At 34.5% G+C, this 19,535-nt stretch overlaps 2 protein-coding genes and 1 long non-coding RNA gene across 3 annotated transcripts; all 3 read right to left on the bottom strand.

Annotated features, from left to right (window-relative positions):
* Nucleotides 1-1,297: 1,297 nt before the first annotated feature.
* Nucleotides 1,298-1,627, bottom strand: LOC133789750 (extensin-3-like). The gene has a single exon (XM_062227507.1). The coding sequence runs from the start codon at nt 1,625-1,627 to the stop codon at nt 1,298-1,300; it is 330 nt and encodes a 109-aa protein (XP_062083491.1).
* Nucleotides 1,628-13,243: 11,616 nt separating this feature from the next.
* On the bottom strand, nt 13,244-14,277 carry LOC133789371 (alpha,alpha-trehalose-phosphate synthase [UDP-forming] 1-like). Its single transcript, XM_062227219.1, has 4 exons — nt 14,185-14,277; nt 13,805-13,992; nt 13,484-13,601; nt 13,244-13,312 (listed from the first exon to the last, which is right to left on the bottom strand). The coding sequence occupies exons 1-4, from the start codon at nt 14,251-14,253 to the stop codon at nt 13,304-13,306; spliced, it is 384 nt and encodes a 127-aa protein (XP_062083203.1). The 5' UTR covers nt 14,254-14,277; the 3' UTR covers nt 13,244-13,303.
* Nucleotides 14,278-14,418: 141 nt separating this feature from the next.
* LOC133789372 (uncharacterized) lies at nt 14,419-15,288 on the bottom strand. The gene is made up of 3 exons (XR_009873541.1): nt 15,210-15,288; nt 14,963-15,051; nt 14,419-14,648 (listed from the first exon to the last, which is right to left on the bottom strand). It is a non-coding gene; the product is annotated as an uncharacterized LOC133789372 (long non-coding RNA).
* Between the last annotated feature and the right edge of the window lie 4,247 nt (nt 15,289-19,535).

Raw genomic sequence — 19,535 nt, 5'->3', positions numbered from 1 at the left:
CAAAGTGATTGACCAAGTCAAAAAATGATTTCTATTCTTTTATTGATAATAAATGAGATTACAAAGAAATTGAGTATTAATTAGGGCATAAAATCCTAACACATCAAGGGTCTCCGCCTGCGCAAAATGAGCAGATTGGGTCCAATGTGGAAGAACGGGGCCGGAGAAGATGGTGGAAGGTGGCGGTGGTGGCTGTTGAGAACGCTGGGATTGAAAGAGATGAAATTGGAGAAATGATAGAAAAATTAGGGTTTGGAATTAAACATTTCAGTAATTTTTTAACTTCCATTTTTTCTTATATTACAAAAATAGAGTTTAAAATAGGTTTTAATTTTTTTAAATTTTATATAAAAATTTTATTAATTTTTAATTAAGTGATCTTTTTTTAAATTATTTTTTATTTTAAAATCTATTTAAGATTATTTAATCAATTCAATGGTTAAAATACATTAGGGCATTTTGGTCATATTGAAAAATATTTTGATCAAAATCGGTTTCAGGGTCCGAATTGTACCGTTTTGCAAAACATATAGTCTGAATTGTCATTTAACAAAATATAAGAGTCAATCGAGTATTCGGGCAAAATACAGGAGCCAAACTGGTATTTTCCTTATGAATTATACAATGGTGTGCATGAGATGGGTGAGGCCAAGACAAATAAAGAAAAAAATGTTATTTTTCTAAAATTTGGGAGCCTTTTATAGTGGGGGCCAAGGTGTGGGTCTAGCCCGCCTATATTGACTAATAGTAAAGAAGAGAGGTCATGTCGCCTGATTCTGTTTTCTTCTTTTTTTCTTGTTTTTTTCGTGAGAAATTTTTATTTCATGTAACACGCTCTTGAAGGTACCCATTTAACCCTTGATTTAATCATTTAGCTAGTTTTGGTTTTTTAAGAGTAATCAATTTCATTATTCATTTTTGGAGTATGTGGACTTGTTTAGTATAGAGGTCATCGCGTACGTAATCAAGTGACAACATATTTAATTATTATCAGTGTCTTTTTTAATCCGTATATATTTTGTGATCAGTAGTACAAAGAAACTACAACGACAAAGACAAGGGCTCATAATAATAAGATCAAATTATTATTGGTTTCATTCCATAAAAAGAAATAATACAACCAGCCATGCTTCTCTCAAAGGAACACTCACACTATTAGATAATAGATACGCAATTACAAACGATTAAAATTTCTTCAAACTCGAAAATGCATAAAGGAAATCATAGTTGTTAAAGTTCTAAGTTTGAAATTACAACCATAGTGAACTCAGTAATATTTAGGAGGTGGAGGTGAACTTTAGACGTATAGCTTGTGAGATAGCTTGCGAGACGGCGGTGGCGGTGATCTATAATAATACCTGTTAACTGGGAGTGGGTGGACTGGTGGAGGAGGAGACTTGTAAACATATGGAGGTGGTGGTGATGGGGATGGCGGAGGAGGGGACTTGTAGACATAAGGTGGGTGGCTTACATGCTTTGGTGGTGGTGAATGAACATAAGGCTTGTATGAGTGTACTATCGCTGGTGGAGATGTAACAGATTTATGCACAGAAGGAAGTGGCGGTGAATGAACATAAGGCTTGTTGTAATCGGCGACAACACTTGTGGCTATGAAGCAAATTGCCATAGCAAAAACTAGTCGAGGCCAATGCCTCGGCTGTCCTTGGTCTCTCATTTCCAGCAACTCTTAGCTTCTTTAGATCTACAACTTATTGGTGTGTAGTGACTTGCATGGTAAAGATGATAGAAGCTCATTTATATAGTAACTCTCCACAATCATGGTTGACTGTTGACTAGGAAATATATGTTTAATAAACAAAACAGTCTGGTTCACGGCATATTTTAATTGCCATGGTTCTCTATTTTGTTTAAATAATAATTAACAATGCCAAGTTGGTATGAAGAAGTAGGCTGAATAAATCAAAGCGTGTTTTAAGTAATAAATAACTGCTTCTCATGACTTTTGTTTTTCTTTTCCAAAAAGCAAAATTAAAAAAATAAAATGGAAAGAGCAAGGGAAACTTCTAAACTACCATTTGTTGCATAGCATATGGAGAGTAAGAAGAGATCGTTTTGGTTTTCTAGTTTGCGAAAGCCGAAAGCGAAGTCGCCTCGCTTCCAAAAGTTAGGGAAAAAGGGGTATGTCCCTTGGAGGTTCTGTGAGAAGTCTGGTATGCCCAAAGTACTTGCGGGAGCTGTTCGGGCTATAATCCTTTGGCCTCGTCTAACCTCTTCTTTAGGCTCGCCTTTAGGGTTTTGATCCCAACCTCGACATGTCCATTGGCCTGCGATTATTTACATAATTATATCATTTTATGTTATTAAAAAAATGTAATTAATATATTAATTACATTATGACCTCATATTTATTTTAACAACATTTTTATTATACTTGAAATAACCCATTCTTTCACATATATATATAAATACTAGATGCAAACAACGTACAATATGCACGTTTGCTTATTTTTATTTATAGAATTTATTAATTTTTTTTATTAAATTTATATTAACGTCATATAAATTTTGAAATAAATATCCTATTTTAATTAAACAATTTATTTATTTTGTTTATGTTTGTTCTAGTTTTAGAATTTGGGAGTGACAACAAGAGATTATATATTATATGTTTAATGTAATATTAAATATTATACGTGGATTTTAAATTTAAGTTTCTTGCTAGTTTTTTTTTTTTTAAAAATTGTTGCTTATTTACAGTATATTATATTATATATTTAATTTGATATTATTCTAATAAGTGAGTTTAAGTTTAATTAAATTTTATTTATGTTATAAAACGTATGATTTTTAAATAATTATTATTGTAAAATATCTCAAAAATATCATATTTTAATTATTTATTATTTTAAAATAATTATCATTGTAAAATATCTGGAAAAATATCATATTTTAATTTATTTAATTATTTATTATTTTAAAATAATTATCAATGTAAAATATCTCAAAAATATCTTATTTTAATTTTTTTTTAATTATTTATTTTATTTTATTTAAGTTTAAGTGTTTACAAATTACCGTTAAATATAAGAATATTCTGTTAAATATAAGAATATTCCATTAAAGTTAACATTAAAAAAATAAAAAACCGTTAAAATCAAAAATTTCCGTTATCTACACACTTATTATATAGAAGAGATATATTATATTATCATTTTTTTTAATAAAATGTGATAATAAAGTTATATATACATTAAGCTTGAAATTGCATTATATCTTTTTTTTCCACAAATTTGTGTATGTATAATTTGTGAATTTATATATTTCAAACAAGAAAAATAGTATATATATATATATGTATTATATGCTCAAATTATATATGTATATAATATACATTTTTTTTTTAAGAAGTCAGGTTCAAATTTTAAATTATTTAAAATATAAAATCAATTTCAAATTATTAAAATTGATATATATATATATTACTACGATTTAAAATAAAATTAGATTTCATGAATTTTTTAATAAAATAAAAATGATCTTTTAATTAAGTACAATTTTAATGTATTAATGATATTTTATTGTACTTTTTTCTACAAAATATTTTTGTTTTATTTGGATAATTTAATAAAAAAATATGATGTAGAATAAAAATGAGAATTTGGTATATAATAAAAACTAATATTAAAAAATAATAATAATTTGATTAAAAATTATTTATGAAAATAAATATATTTTGGTCAACATAATATAAATTTTATTACATTCCATACTATACCAAACATAATAATCATTAATCCGTTATTGATTCCAAAGTCTCAACCAAACAAAAGAATTAAAATTTCATTCCTATTATCATTATCATTACCATTACCATTCAATTTTTGTTTCGCAACCAAACACCACCTTAAGGCGCTAAAGAAGTTGCACCTTATAATTAACTACAAAAAATCTTGGTTTTAGTCACAATAAATTTTGTGACTAGAAGTAAAAAATTTGTGACTAAAGAAAAATCATCTTACTTGTGTGATCACTAAAAAGTGTGTGACTAAAAGTATTAGTTACAAAAATCACAATTTGTTGTTACTAAATGTATTTTTAGTCACAACAAACTTTATCACTAAAAATCACAACCGTTAAAATCATTAGTGATAAAGTTTGTTGTGACTAAAAATAATAGGTTGTGACTAAAACTACATAAGTGACAACTTTTGATTAAGTATGACTTTTTAGTCACTAATAATTTTTTGTTATGACTAAAAGTGATATTTAGTCACACAAAATATATGTTGTGACTAAAAAATTATCACTAAAGGGTACATTTATTTATAGTGTTGGCTAGCAATATCCTATAATAACTTTAAAATTAATTCAAATGTGTAGGATCTAATATTGGATTTTACCAATATTAGAGTCTATGTCATCTCCTTGTGGTGTTGGGCATCACTTGTGCCCCTTAGTAATTCTCTTAATTTAAAAAGAAAAATAAAATAGCTCTATTCAAAAATAGTATTCTCACACTGTAGATTTTGTGAATGGACAGCATGTGTATCAGTATTTGACTATATAAATATTTTCATTTTTGACATATTTTTTAAAGTACAAGGGTCGATTACTTATTCAGAATACAAGAGTAGATTGCGTGTTCATAATAAACAATAATTTTAAAAAAAATAAGAGTTGATTATTAGTTATCAATTAGTACTATATTTTGAGGAGGCTTTTAATAGCCATGACCAACCAACCTACCCAATATGCATGGCCAAGTGGAAGCATGGTGCCCCTAATTTATTTATTTTTTAATTTTTATGAATAATTTCTTTCCATTTTACTCTCTTTCTTTAAATTTTCTTACTGCTATTCTCCCATTAAGAAAAGTTATTTAACTTTTACATATGATATGTGTTGACGCGATTTTTCGTCAACAGTGTATTAAGAAATAGTAAATTAGATTTGTGCTTAGTTAGAAACTGTAATGAAAAATGAAATGGATTCACAAGAGCACAAATATTTTACGTGGTTCAGTGGTTAAAATCCACCTAGTCCACGAGTCTATATTATTGTTGTTTCACTCTATATTTTGGTAGAGTTTTAGTATTACAGAATAATCCGTCCATTTTCTTATCCAATATTCTCAGTATTTATAGAGAAATTCCATGGACAGGTTTGGGTAACTGCGTGAGTTAATCACGCATATACATATTTATTACATTTAATATTTCTCATTTATAATGGGATATGATTTGATCATATAGTAAATGTTCTCCTAATATCCGGGACATTAAATATGACAGTCTGGTCATAAATAACTGTATAATGGGATTCTGAGTCTCCAAGGATCCTTGAGTATGCAATACATTCGAGTTAGCATGAGCTGAACATCTCCTCCAAGCTCGTATTTCGAACATCGTTTGAATATTATGAGCTCGCACTTCACAACTTTCGTGTATGTAGCTCGTGTTAAACCCAAGACACCTAACACCACACGTTCCCATGTGAAACTGGAGTTACTTATGTGGATAATAAGTAGATAACATTCATTTGGTAATTTCTCCGTATATTTATTTGCCAGTTGTACCCGAACTGAATGAATGACTCGAGCTAAAATTAGGGTACAACATTTGTCCCACAAGCTCCTACTCGTGTATGACGTCATCATTTTCTGACCTACATAGTACGACTTTTTAATCTTCTGTTACACAAAATCATGCATGCCCACTACTCGAGTACTGGACACGTGGGGCACTGCAATTGGCGTCTGTTCGGGTTTCAAGGACTGCAATAATTGTCTTGTCACCTTTTTTCCGTCATTTTGTCTTTCTAACATTGGCCCTTGGATCTTGAACCAACCCAAATGGAGGGCCCAGATTAATTTACACAACTTTCGTATAATAGGAATGGCCAAGTTTCAAACTTCACCACCTTTCATTTAAAAAATTTCCTCTTCTGCACTTCTGAAACTTCTTTCTTTCCAAGAAATCTCCAAAACTTGTTCATTGTACCCAATTACTCATAAGTTTTCCAAGAACTTCCCTTTGCAATGTCTACGTCTTACCAGCGAAGAACATACTGTAAGTATCTCTCTTTTTTGGTTTGAAGAATTTTTTTTTATTTTAGACTTTTGTTCTTCACCATGTTCATCCGCAATATTCATTGTAGTCACTGTTAGGCTATTTCTAAACGTTTTTAGCGAATAGGCTTCGACTTAGGTTCAACGGGTGAGTCCAAAAATATCTTTAAAAATAATACATTCATAAAACTGGGAAATTTTTGGGTAAATCTGGGTAATTTCTATGGTGAATTAATTTAAAGAATACACATTCGAGATAAAGGAGACGAAGGGTTTTTTTGGGTTCAAACCAAGTAGCTTAAGGGTCACGCTTCTTGGGTGGTTTTTCTCTAAACTGCCTCCCAAGGAAAGTAGTGGTCTAGCAGTCTGACAAACGGATCCCTAAATATCAGGTGTCTGTTAGGAAACCGAGGCGCGTAACTTAGGGTATCACGTGGCATCACGCGATGGGGCTGAGACTAACCTGAACTCATATAACAAAAGTTAACCTTCCCCTCTTCGTACTTCAGAGTCAGTCTTTAGACCCTCTTAGGTCGCCTACTAACTAGGTCGTTCTGCTCGCTAGGGGATCTGATGGCTCCTCACCAGAAAACCGCCCCCAAGAAGAATGCCTCAAGTTCGTCAGCTCAGCAGAAGAACAAGGGGAAGCAGATCGCCCTAGAATCTCCCATCCCCCACATTTGTCCGGTGGTTGAGAAGGAGGTGGTGGTTGACCCCAACACCTACTTCGAGGTTGAACGCATCGTGTAATGACCCGAATTTTCTAATCGGGCTTAGGGCCTTGATTAGTGTGTCTGGAGGGCAATAAGTGGTTTAATTTGCCTATATGTGAATTTATGTGTATATATGATTATGATGCATGTTTAATTGAGTTAAATGTGCATGTGGGCCCCGTCTGGATATTGGGGGCATAAATGTGATAAATGAAATATATGTTGTATATGTGTGATATGTCTGTACAGCACGATCCGAGACAGTCCTGGGGAGCGGTTAGCCAGAGAGTCACAACAGGGTTGAGATTCGGACTCGGGGCGAGTCGAGGGGTGATTCGGGTATTAGTTGAGTTATGGGATTACCGGGACATAGAAATAAATATTTGGATATATATTTGAGGATAGAATGCCTAGGCGGGAATATTTTGGGAATTTACCATTTTTGCCTCGGGGACGTTTTGGTACCCCGAGCCTTGAGGTAACCTTTAGACTTAAGTTATATAAAAAAAAAAAAAAAAGGAACTGTTTAGAAACCTTGAGAAACCGACCCATACTTTCCTAGAACTGAAGTTAGCTTTTTCTTTCCTTTCTCTTACACTCTCTAAGGTAAAACTCAAGAGGAAACTCATAGGAAATTCTTGGTGCAAGCTAGCATAAGCAAGGGGATTCAGTTGTGTTAACTCAGAAGCTTAAAGCTTGTGGATTAAGGTTCAACATCAGGGGTTTGAATTCAGCAAGAGGTAAGTTTTCCATGGAAGTTATGTTCAAGTTTCAGCCAAGTTTTAAGCTTTGCATGTGGATAGAATTTAGGTTGTTTTTGGGTGTTCTAGTTGTATTTTGGAGTAGAATTCTGTTGGGTTTTGGTGTTAATATTGAGCTGAAATGAAGGTATTATTATCTGGGATTATTGGCTTAGCTTTGGTGGGAATTGGCTTGAAGGAAAGGATGAAAAACTGATGGAAAATATGGGTTCGCTGTATAGCGCCGCAGCCCTAGGAGGGGTGTGCCGCGGCCCGCATGCGCGCGCAGCAATGGGAGGCTGAGGGAATTTAAGTGCGCCAAGGCCCGCGTGGTGGTCAGTGGAGAGCTAGCCTCTGTTTTGAGGCTAGCCGCGGCTCTAGTGGGAGGGGTCGCAGCCCTTAGTGTCAGTGATGATTTTAATGATATTTTTGACTTGGGAACTTAAAGGGTAAGGCTCGAGATGGATCTTATCATTCAGATTGATAGAATTCAAGGTCCCAGAGGTTAGGGTTATGGTTTGAGGTTATTTGCTGGGTTAGAATTTGATGGTCAGATATTGTTATGTGTTGTGACTAGGATTTCGGCGAGGCTCACGTTAGCGGACTGTGCTTGGGGCATCGGTGCTCAGGAAGCTCGGAACTCAGGTAAGAAAACCCCTGTTTCCATAGAGCTTGTGTGCAGGGCTGAGCTTTATATACTAGAATTGTAGAGCATGGCTCTTTATCTGCTTATGCTTGAATTCTGTGCTTGTTGCTATATCGTGTTTGATATTATGTGTGTGATCGGCAAGAGCCGGGAACGGTGAAGACCGGGAACGGCGTGAGGCCAGGAACGGCATCAAGCACGATGAGTGCAAGGCTGAGAATAGCAAGAGGCCGGGAGCGGCGTTGGGCATGTGGGGTGCGAGTTGCCAGGGCGAGTCCCTAACAGGATACTTGGGATATCCTTACGGCGTGGTCCGCGAACCCAGGGCTTGGTAAACGCCTGGGACGGCTAGGCCGTATGTGTTTACTATTGGTGGCCTGTTTATATGTTTGATTCTTGTATTGCATATGTTGTCTGTTATGGGTTTTCTTGCTGGGCTTCGGCTCACAGATGCTCTGTGGTGCAGGTAAGGGTAAAGAGAAAATCAACCAACCATGAGCGCAGCCGGCGTGAGGCGGCGTGTACATGTCCGGCCAGCCTGGCTGCCACAGCTAGGGGATTTTGGGAGATGCTTGTAAATGAACTTAGATTTTGTCGTTTAGTCAACTCTGATCAGCTTGTGTTGTAAATATTTTCTAAACTATGTCTTGGGATCCCAAGTGAAAGCTTTTATGATTAGTTATGAAAAACTACTTTCTTCAATGTTTTCTTTTTAATTGTGGCTTAGTTACACGGTTTGACCTAAAACCTCGATTAACGAGTTGAAAGCACAATTTTTAAACTCACTTAGTAACGGCTCTAAGGATGTAGGGCGTTACACATCGTGTCAAAAATCATGATCCAAAGGATGGTGAACAAGATCATGCTGAGCAACAATATAGAGGTTGGGACGGGAACTTTCCTTGCCCGAGCTGTGTTCGAAGGGGAACAGAGTTGCTCCCCTCTCCAAGACGATTTCGCGGCTTGGAGCGACGAGCACTTGAAGGCGGGGGCCTTTCTTCCCCTGGACCAATATTTTGTTGACTTCTTGAACTACGTGAAGTTGGCTCCATTTAAGCTTCCCCCAAATTCTTATAGGCTTTTGGCAAGGCTGAAATACTTGTGTTTGAAGCATGAGTGGGAGGTCCCCACTTCGGCAAATACATTATATTTCTTCTGCCTTAAAGTTAGCCCGGAACCGAGGGGGCGAGGTGATGAGTTCTACTATCTGATAAGATTTCCCAACTCTGCTTCTGTCATTGAGCTTCCCAGTCACCCCAATGACTACAAAGACATGTTCTTTATGTCGAATGGGTTCCAGAATTGCGAACACGGATACTTCAACCATCCTCGTAAGTTCCTTACTTTTGAAACCTCAGCTTGTGACATTTTTTATTCCTTTCAAGGTGTTTCTTTTGTACATGGCTTAACTAAATTTGTTTCTCTTGCAACCATATTTGCGAGGACGGAGAAGTCCACCCAGCGTGAAGGACTAATGCTAGGTCATGAATGACGTCACGATACTGGTGTGTAAGTTGATTGGTGAAGGTTAAACGTTGACCTTAAGGACCCGGGCTACCCTTCCGGTGATCCAGGAGCACCCATCCTCTAAAGAGGAGGCCTTGCTAGCCACCGAAGGCGAGGAGGAAGAAGAGGACGAGGTGCCTCTTGTGAGGAATAGGCGGGCTCCTGAGGCTGCACAGGAACTTGACTTAGAACGAGTTGCGTCAAGGGCAGCAGCTGGCCCCTCTGGCCAAGGTAACCCATACCCCTATAGGGAATTATATAGGGTTGTTGCCGATTTTAGGTTAGTTCGATTTAACCCAAATCAGCTTGTCCATTTCCATCCTCATAACCCATATCATAATATAACCCTGCTCCAATGCGTAGACCACCTAGTGGTATGCCATGACAGTAGTTACCCTAAGGGCACAGTAGTTGTTGACAACACTTCAAACTTTAGATCTACCATTTTTTAGGAGTATGGAACCAATCGTAGGACCTGGTCTTCTCTGCTCCAGGGTGCGTTTGCCCCTGGATTTAGACAATATGTAGACAAATCCATTCTTGAGGAAGGTCCTGAGCTTGATCCCCTTAGGATCCCAAAAATATTAACTGTGGACTCTCCCTCTCCTCCATTAGTTCTAAGGTCGAAGGTCGTGATAATAGACTCCTCCCCCAGCCCAGAGGGTGGGATCTTTGTTTATTTTCTTTCTTTATGTGTATTTCTAACAACCTTATTTGCGAACTAATTCCCTTTTATTATTTTCAGGCAAAGAGATGGAACAACCCGGAGCTCATGACCTCCGAACTACCTTTCAAACAAAGAAAACTGGCTTGTGCCCCGCCGTAAAGAGGCTCAGGATCTCAAAGAAAACCCCCCTGCTGCGGGCAACACCTCCAGATCCTCTGCCAAGGGGAGATATACGAGCTTAACCCGAGAATCAGTTCCGATGAGTACTATTACTGCTAGTGTTCCTCCTCCTCCTTCTCCACCTCGATTCGCGCCTCCTCAGGACTAAGTAATACAAGTCGGTCCTCCAGCTCCCTCTGTTCCATCCCGACTGTTCGAATTCCAGTAGATCCCCAAGATCTGTAAAATATCCCTGAAACTTTTCGGGGCATCATTTATGAGACGGCGAGCCATATGGTGGGGCACGCTTATAAGGCCAGCTCGAGGGATCTAAGGACCATCAAGGAGTGCAACCCGGAGAATGTCTTGGAGTCAGCTATGGGGATGAACCTCACTGTAAGTGATCTTTCCTCTATGAAAAATTCCTTATTATTGTGATCAAGGGTATTTCTCTGACTTGTTTTGTTATTTTGCAGTCTGTCCTGGCCCATAGTCGTTTTTTATGATTACCAACTTAATTATTCAAATTAAATAATTAATTGCTGAACTGTTATAGAAATGTTTAAACGGACACAGAGACTATTTGAACAAAAACCAGATATGTTTAAAAAGTTTATCACCAGAAGATAAAAACGAACATAAGTTAAAGAACACACGAAATTATACGTGGTATCAGCAATCTTTGCAGATTGCTACTAGTCCATGGGGCCACGCCCAGAGAATGAATTTTATTAGAAGAATATCTAAACGATTACAGAACCAAATTGACTTATACAAATAAAGAATCCCTCTTGAATTTGTTGCAACTATTGTAATCTAAACTCCTAATCAAATTTCTGAAGTGCTAAGATCTTGAACTCCCTTCAAATCATAACACTTGCACTTTTCCTCCCGAAAAGTGACTCACGAACAAGACTTCTCCCGAAGCTTGATGAACAATGTCCAAGTGTGTTCAACCTGCACAATTAACACAAAGAAAACAATACAGAGGTACATTGTAATAAACCATTAAGAACTTGCTGGACTCAAGTTCTTCACATAATTAAAAGTCTCTCTAAAACTTGAAAAATATTTGGAAAAGAATACACCAAGAGAGATGATCAAAAACCAGCGACCTAAGGATGATTATATACTTTTTAGAATCCATTTAGGTCGTGGAAAACAAATCAGAAATTAATCAGCCAATAAATGGAAAATCTTCCAAAACAGGAAAGTCAAAATCTGTTCAAACAGACTGGCAATCCGTTCAAACAGATTCATTGAACCTGGACAGTTTTTTAAACCCAGTTTTCCTAAATAAATAAGGAAACAATATATATATATTATCTCTGCAAGTTGTACACGATTTCTGGACAGATAAATCAGATCAAAAAATAAAATAAATACCAATAATTTCTAATTCAAAAAAAGATATTCTTTTATAGGAAATTATATATTTATTTTATTAACATATATATATAATAATCTGATTATAGAAAACATATCACAAACAAATCAGGAAACTACCCATTTCGAAAATTAGAAAACATTTCACAACAAAACAGGAAACTACCCATTTCGAAAATATCACACAATATATTTGAAAAATACATTCCATAATTAATTTTGTTAATTTTATCAAATATGCCAATAAAGGATTTTACAATCTCCCCCTTTGGCAATTTGATAGACAAAATTAATTCAAAAACCTGCAACACAAATGTTAGTTACAAGTAAAGAGAAAAAAACTCCCCCTGCAATCATACATTAACTTATAACAAACATATAAATAAACTAGACTTAACTCCCCCTCAAAATAAGAAAGTCCAGAGTTAAACAAAGCAAGTTTTTGGAGGTACTCTCGCCCTTTGTGTCTTTCAAAGAAGCCAAAGAAACAAGAGAGGCTCGAACAACAGTTAGTTCACACTACAAGAAAATGAGGTCTTTACCTACCAATTGTAAGTGTAGGTAAAACTAGCCTAATGGTAGGTAATATGGTTTACCTACCAATATTGAATTGGTAGAGATTGGTAGGTAAAAGTTAGTGGGGAAAGAGTCTTTACCTACACTTATTAACACTGGTAGGTAAAAGAATCAGTGGACCCCACTAAGTTATAAATCAATTGATGAGTCATCAGATGACGTGTTTGATGACATGGCATCCTACGTGTATGCTGACATGGTTTTTGTAGTTTTACGTGTCTGATGACGTGGCATCATATGTGGCATCCTATGTGGCATTCTGCGTGGCATCATATGTGGCATCCTACGTGGTGTCATTTTATTAGGCCACATAGCATTATTTTATTGGTTTGTTACACAATTTATATTCTGTTCAAATTTAATGGTTATGTGTAGGTAAAAGATAATAACAGTTATTTATAAATGTTATATATTAGAAATAAACTAGAAAAAAACCATTCAATAATAAAATGTTTAATGCTAAAATTCTTTATAATGCTCAATACTAAAATAAGTCATAAAGTTATCATTTTAAGGTTACCCCTACCAAAATAAAAAAAAACTTCATAAAGTTCATTCCTTAGTAAATTAATGTAAATAAACTAAGAATCATCTTGTGACTCCTGAACTGAAATAGATGGCGACTCTCTTAAATTTGCATCTGAAGCTTGGTCTGTTGGAGGTGGTGGAGGCGGTGCCATCAAATTGTTATGATGAAGTATATCCACAACTACACTAAGTTGTTCGTTAGTAGCATTAAGGTGAGAAGTTGTATCATTAAGTCGTTCAACTAACTCTTCATAAGTTTGTTGATTAACCACAATATTTTCACGATGTGGGTAAACCAAACTTATGAAACAAAAGCATGTGGTGCTATAACATTCATTTCTACCAGTATATTTGTTATTCCTTCTGAAAAAAAGAAAAGTAAATTACACAAATTAACACACTGTCACTTTATAAGTTTTACTTGACTTACCCAATTTGTACATAATTGAACATGGAAAATGAAAATATAGAAATGAAAAACAGATATCATATAAAATTCCAGCATGTAAAGTGTAGCAAGAGAAAGATGCCTACCAGTATAAGCAATCTATTATTGGATTCCAAATAGTGATCAACGGCTTCTTTCATAGGAAGTAGAGGTGGAACTTGCCTAGTCCTCAGTTGAGCTTCCACAATAGTATCATTAAGTTCACTGAAATGGAGAAACAAAAAATGACACTAGATTAGAATAAAGCCTGAAAAAGAAACACTAGCTGGTATGAACAGATAAATATTTTTGCTTCTTAGAACAGAAGTGAAATTTGAAATCCTAGAATACATGTCAATCTCCACATTGAGAAGGTTTCATTATCTATAAATCATACATGCTAATGCTAATGCTATATATGAGCATACCTAACAAAGGTTGCAGCCCATTCTTGAGATGTATGAGTTGTTACATGCATGGAATTATGCTGGTGTCTCTTTTCTCTTTCATCAGCTGGCATATTCAAAGCATAAGCAATGGAAGCAGCAACTTCTGTGATATTCCATGGATTTACTAAAATAGCACCAGCACCGAGCGATTGTGTTGCACCTGCAAACTAAATTTAAATGGAATAAACAAGAAGATGCAAGCCCGAAGAACTATGAAGACAATGCGTTAAACAGAATTCACAACAAAGTATTATTTTTTTCCTTTTTCTTTTTTTATTGATAATTTATGCTTTTCTTATGAATTTAACAATGGAAAAACCCTACCATGCAAACTCAGAGAAAATATAAAGTTAAATTACCTCACTCAGAATGAGGACTCCTTTCTTGGATGCTTGGCAAGCAACAAACTCATAACTCACAAGATTCATTCCATCTCTAAGAGAAGTAACAAGTGTAACATCTAAACAAGGAAAAACAAACAAATAAACAAAATTACATGCATATAAACAGAAATGAAAAATATCTATATTTATTTTTATATATACATATATATATATATAAATTTTGCACTGGAAAAAGAAATAGCAATTGAGTTACTCATGGTAAACAAAATTAATTAATTGAAGGCACAATTGCCTTCTGTTGTTTCACCATATTAATGTATTACATGATTGAGTTACCATAGGAATCACTACAAACTAGGCAATCTAGGAACAATTTACTTATCTAAGACAAAATTGATTAACGGTTTTGTTACAAAACAAAAATGAGTACCAGTAACAGCATACAGAGCGCACAATGTGTGAAAGTCAAGAGATCGCTCCTGTACAAAGAAGAGAAAATGGTTTAGCAGTCTTGACATAATCATTGAACAAAATTGTAAGAAAATCAGGTTCAAAGAAAATGAGAGACAGAAACATAATATATATAATATTTGACTAAATTGTAGTCTCAAAACATATATTAATCAAATGTTGTTGCTTAAAAAGACCTGAACTCAGACCTTTTATTCTTCCTTTTGTTTGATTTTTCTTTCACTAAAATGTCTTTAGAAAGTTGGGAAAGTTATTAAAACAGAACAAAGAAGATCACTTGGAACACTGTCTCTAATTTACATGATATATAAAAAAGACAAACCAGATGGTGTATGGGAACAGCAGTAAGAGTTCCAAATCTCCCATTAATGCGTCCCACAATCTCATGAACTTGGCTTGTAAGCTTTTGATCTGTAACAAACAATAGTAAATAGATAAATAAATAACTGTATTATTTTAAAACTTCATCAAGATGAGATTAATTTAATAGAGTAGAAATGAATGTTATAGCACCACATGCTTTTGTTTCAGCATGACTAATAGAGAAAAGAAAAAGGAATAAACCAAACCTTAATCAAGATTGTGTCACCAAGGAAGAGCTGGAGTCGTTTTTCTTTCTTTTCTTTTTCTGCGTTCCCTTACTGTCCAAAAGGAAAAACTCATAAATATGGAGAACTAAGGCCTTACAGAGATAATTTATGTATGGCGTAATTAAGCCCTCTACTTAGTAACTTACATATCAAAAGAGTGAGTCACAGGAGAGAAGAAAAACTAGCTAATGAGAAGTTGATGCAAATACAATTCAATTAATTTGATGATACGAGTTCAGACCAAAAAAAAATATGCTCTCCATATGTGGGACAACAGGGGAAGTGAATAACTAAATCAAGAGTCACATTAACATGTTAATTAAAGCCTAAAGTCAAATAATGATATTATTTTTGGCCTTATCTTTTGCTTTCAATATATTTTATATATACATACACAAACACACATGCTTGCCTAATTTATAACCAATAATACTAATATTCAAATGTTGAAAATGACAAAAAAAACATTCTCATTTTGCATATGTTTCAAACTAATTTCTATCTAATATCTAACATAAAAGGCAACAACAATACAAGTTTTCTTGTTAGCCCAAGACCTTTTTCCCATTGGCACCACTGCAGAATGACAAGTTGGTAAAGTTTAATGGTGAGGCTGCCTGTTTGGTTAGTTAATCGGAACACTTTTCCATTACATTTATGGTTGGATGTGTTCTTATATAGGGGTTCATGGAGGTTGGATGTGTTCATGGAGGTTCCTGGTTTAATTAAATAGTTATGTATCAGATTAAAAAAAGATGGTGGAAAGATGACCTTCCATTATTTTCTTATGGAAAGTGCCCCAAAATCAGAGAGCACCAAACTACAAAAGCAACTGGCCAACACACTACAATGACATGGAGAGACATCAACACTAATAGCTGAGAACTCAAATAGAAATACTACAAAAACCAGGTCCTATTTTTTTTTACTAAGGAAGCTTTACATTTTTTCTTTATTTCTTTTAAAGTTTCAACTCAAAAGTCATTATTCTGATAATGGTACTCCTCCTGCTTAAGTCCCTACAATCCTTCAGAAGCAGAGAACTCTAGCACGCTCTTAAGCAATTCTCATTGTATCATTCTGAAAAATTAACCATGGACTAAAATATATACATACATATTTCCCATAATATATCATCACCAATAAAATAACAACTATCCCATGTGTAGAGTCTGAAAATGATTCCTTCTTCCCATATTTTCTCAGCTACCAAGCATGTCAACAAGTTGTTCTCTATCAAGAACAACACAAAATCCCCCATTTATAGATTTCAAGACACACATAATATATAAGTATATGTATATAGCTGGAGGGTTACCTCAAGTTTTCAGGTTCATGATTTACTCCCTCAAGATTTGAGAATCGAGATTTCGATTCATGAAGAATTTAATACGCTACGAAGAATCTGGACTTCAGGGGAGGACGGAAGGGGCACCCCGCTCGTGCACATCTGGGTTCTTCTTCTCAGGTGGCAGTCGGTGAGTATGGGTTCTTCTCTCAGGCGAGGATGGGCGCTTCTTCTCAGGCGATGGTCAGTGTCGGGGCCTTGGGGGTACTCTCGCTGAGGATGGGCGCTTCTTCTCAGGCGATGGTCAGCGTCGGGGCCTCCAGGGTACTCTCGCTGAGGATGGGCACTTCTTCTCGATGGGCGCTTCTGTTGGGGTTATATGCCCTAATTAAAATCCAAATTCTTTGTAATCTCATTTTATTATCAATAAAAGAATAGAAATCATTTTTTGACTTGGTCAATCACTTTGCTCACATGTTTTATTTTCATGATTATTTGTTTAATATAAACTTCTATTAAATCCTGAGCATATAGCTAATCTTATTTATAGTGACGTAATCACAGTGGAATATAAATATGATTATATGTTCAAAATAAGTTAGTCCTAAGATTAGTCAGTGCACCGGATTTACACTGACTTGCCAATCTACGATATGATCTACTTACACATTACAGTGTTATGTTCTTTCCAGAACATTAGCAAAGTAGATAAGATTGGATGTATTTGTTACATCGGACATGACCGATATTGAGAGTTGATAAGATAAGTAAACATATCATTATTATCTATTTAAGTCATATCATATAGTTAACCATAGGTCAATTCAATCTCAATTCTGAGTGGTTAGTATTCTAACTGATTATATTATTTGAGTTCTTTGACTTGTTCTTTACCAGCTTACCCTACGGACTAGCCCATACTTACATCTTGGGAACTCGGTAGTATAATTGAGTGGGAGTGCTAATCATAGATATGAACATCTATAGCTTCTGATGAAGAAGTGAAATGATGGTTTCCTTTTAGTTTGGTTCAAGGTGTTAAATGATAGAGATCTCATTTCAGTAATTAAATTAGTTTACTGAAATATCATTTACAAGGAACTAAGTGTTTTAAGGATAAAATACAATGAGGGGTAAAACAGTATTTTAGTCATATCTCATTGTAGACCGTCTATAGAGGATTTAGTGACAATTATGGTTGTAACAATGGATAATTAATAGCGTATCTATATTTGTTATAGAGCATTCTATGAATTCAAGAGTGCAATTCCAAGTCTATAGTGGAGTCATGAGGAATTAATAAGTTAGTAAATTTATTTGTTAGATTTATGATAACTTATTGGAGCTTGATTTCATAGGCCCATGATCCCCATTGTACCTTGGATAAAATCATCTAGATAGTCTCAATTAATTAATTTAATTATCAATTAGAATTATCAAAGTTGACCAGTTCAATTTTGGATAGTTTCACAGAGTTGTGTAATTTTGAGAAGAAAAGAGAAATTATGGCAGATTTATTAATTAAGATAAATTGGTATCTAAATTAATAAATAAATTTAAATCAAGGTTCAGATTATAAATAATTAATTTGATAAAGGATTTAAATAATTATTTGATTAATTAAATCAATAGAAAATAATACATGCCTTGATTTTAAGTCCAATGAGCTTATAATCAAATGGAAAATTTCACGGGCCTATAGCCTATGATAATTTCGACCTAGGGCTTCAAAATGACTATTATTTTATTGATTTTTTAATTAAATTAAATGGCCTAATTGAGTCTATAAAAGGAGTGCTGAGAGAGAAGTCATTAGTTAAGATTTGTAAGAAGTTTGATAAGTCACAAGTCAGATTTTCTGATAGTTTTAGATTCTCTCTAAACGCAAGTCCTTTTCTAAGCCACTTTGTTATTTTCTATTCTTCTCTCTATATCTATCTCATGTGTTGAGAATTGCCCACACTAGTCTAGGTGGTTCTAAGGATACATTGGAAGATTGTGAAGAAAATAGAAGATCGGTTCAGTTTCTTGATAATACTCTACGACGGAGAGGATACAAGAGTTAGAGAAACTGAAGGAAGGACTCTTAATTCCGCTGCGTATACTGTAAGTATTCTATTCTTTGTTTATCTTTGAATTCAATTTTAGAAACATGTTTTAGGCTATCTCGTATTAATTTGTTTAATATTAGATATACATGAAAATAAATAAAGATCATGTATAAGCTAATCCAACAGCTTCTTCGACTGGTTTTCTAAGAGGAAGAGAGGGCAGACAACCAGAGTATTTTTTTATGTCTGAAAGGTTAAATGATAAAATATATATTATTATGATTTTGTTTTTACTGATAGTTAGAATTAATTTAATTTTAATTTTTGTTTTTGCAATGTTTATTTGTTTTTAAGATTTGTACCCTTTGTTAAAAATAATATGACATGTTAAAAATAAGTAAGATGACATGTAGGATATTTTTAACACATCATCACACAACTCAGCATCATTTTTATGAAAAATTAAAATAATAAGAGGGAAATATTGGCGCCAAATGCAAAAAAATTTCCCTCCAGTATATGTGTAGGGTAACACTCTTTACTTACCCATATTATTAGTAGATAATCATCCTTCTAAAATATTATAATATTGGCAATATTTACCTACCAATAAATCTTACGAATAAATATTGGTGGGTAAAGGTTCCCTTAACCTACCAATATATATTGGTAGGTAAAATATTGGTAGGTAAAGATCAGATTTCTTGTAGTGTCAGTAGCAACAGTTCCTGAATCTGGGGGAACAGATGAGAATTCAGGAGGAATGTCATCTAAGGCAAACTTCAGAGATTGAGTAGCAGGTGTCTTCTTAGAGGAAGTTCCACGAGTTTTCACCATTGTTCCTTCTCTGAAAAGTAGCAAACACTTACAAAAACAATGAGAGAAATAAGAAGAAGAAGACTTAAAGGGATCGTGGGAAGGTGACTAGCTTTTTAAGGACAAGAACTTTCCATTTAAGACACCCAC

Source organism: Humulus lupulus, chromosome 7 (assembly GCF_963169125.1).
Source record: "Humulus lupulus chromosome 7, drHumLupu1.1, whole genome shotgun sequence".
In the NCBI taxonomy this organism is placed as follows: domain Eukaryota; kingdom Viridiplantae; phylum Streptophyta; class Magnoliopsida; order Rosales; family Cannabaceae; genus Humulus; species Humulus lupulus.
This window is presented reverse-complemented; position numbering and strand designations above follow the sequence as displayed.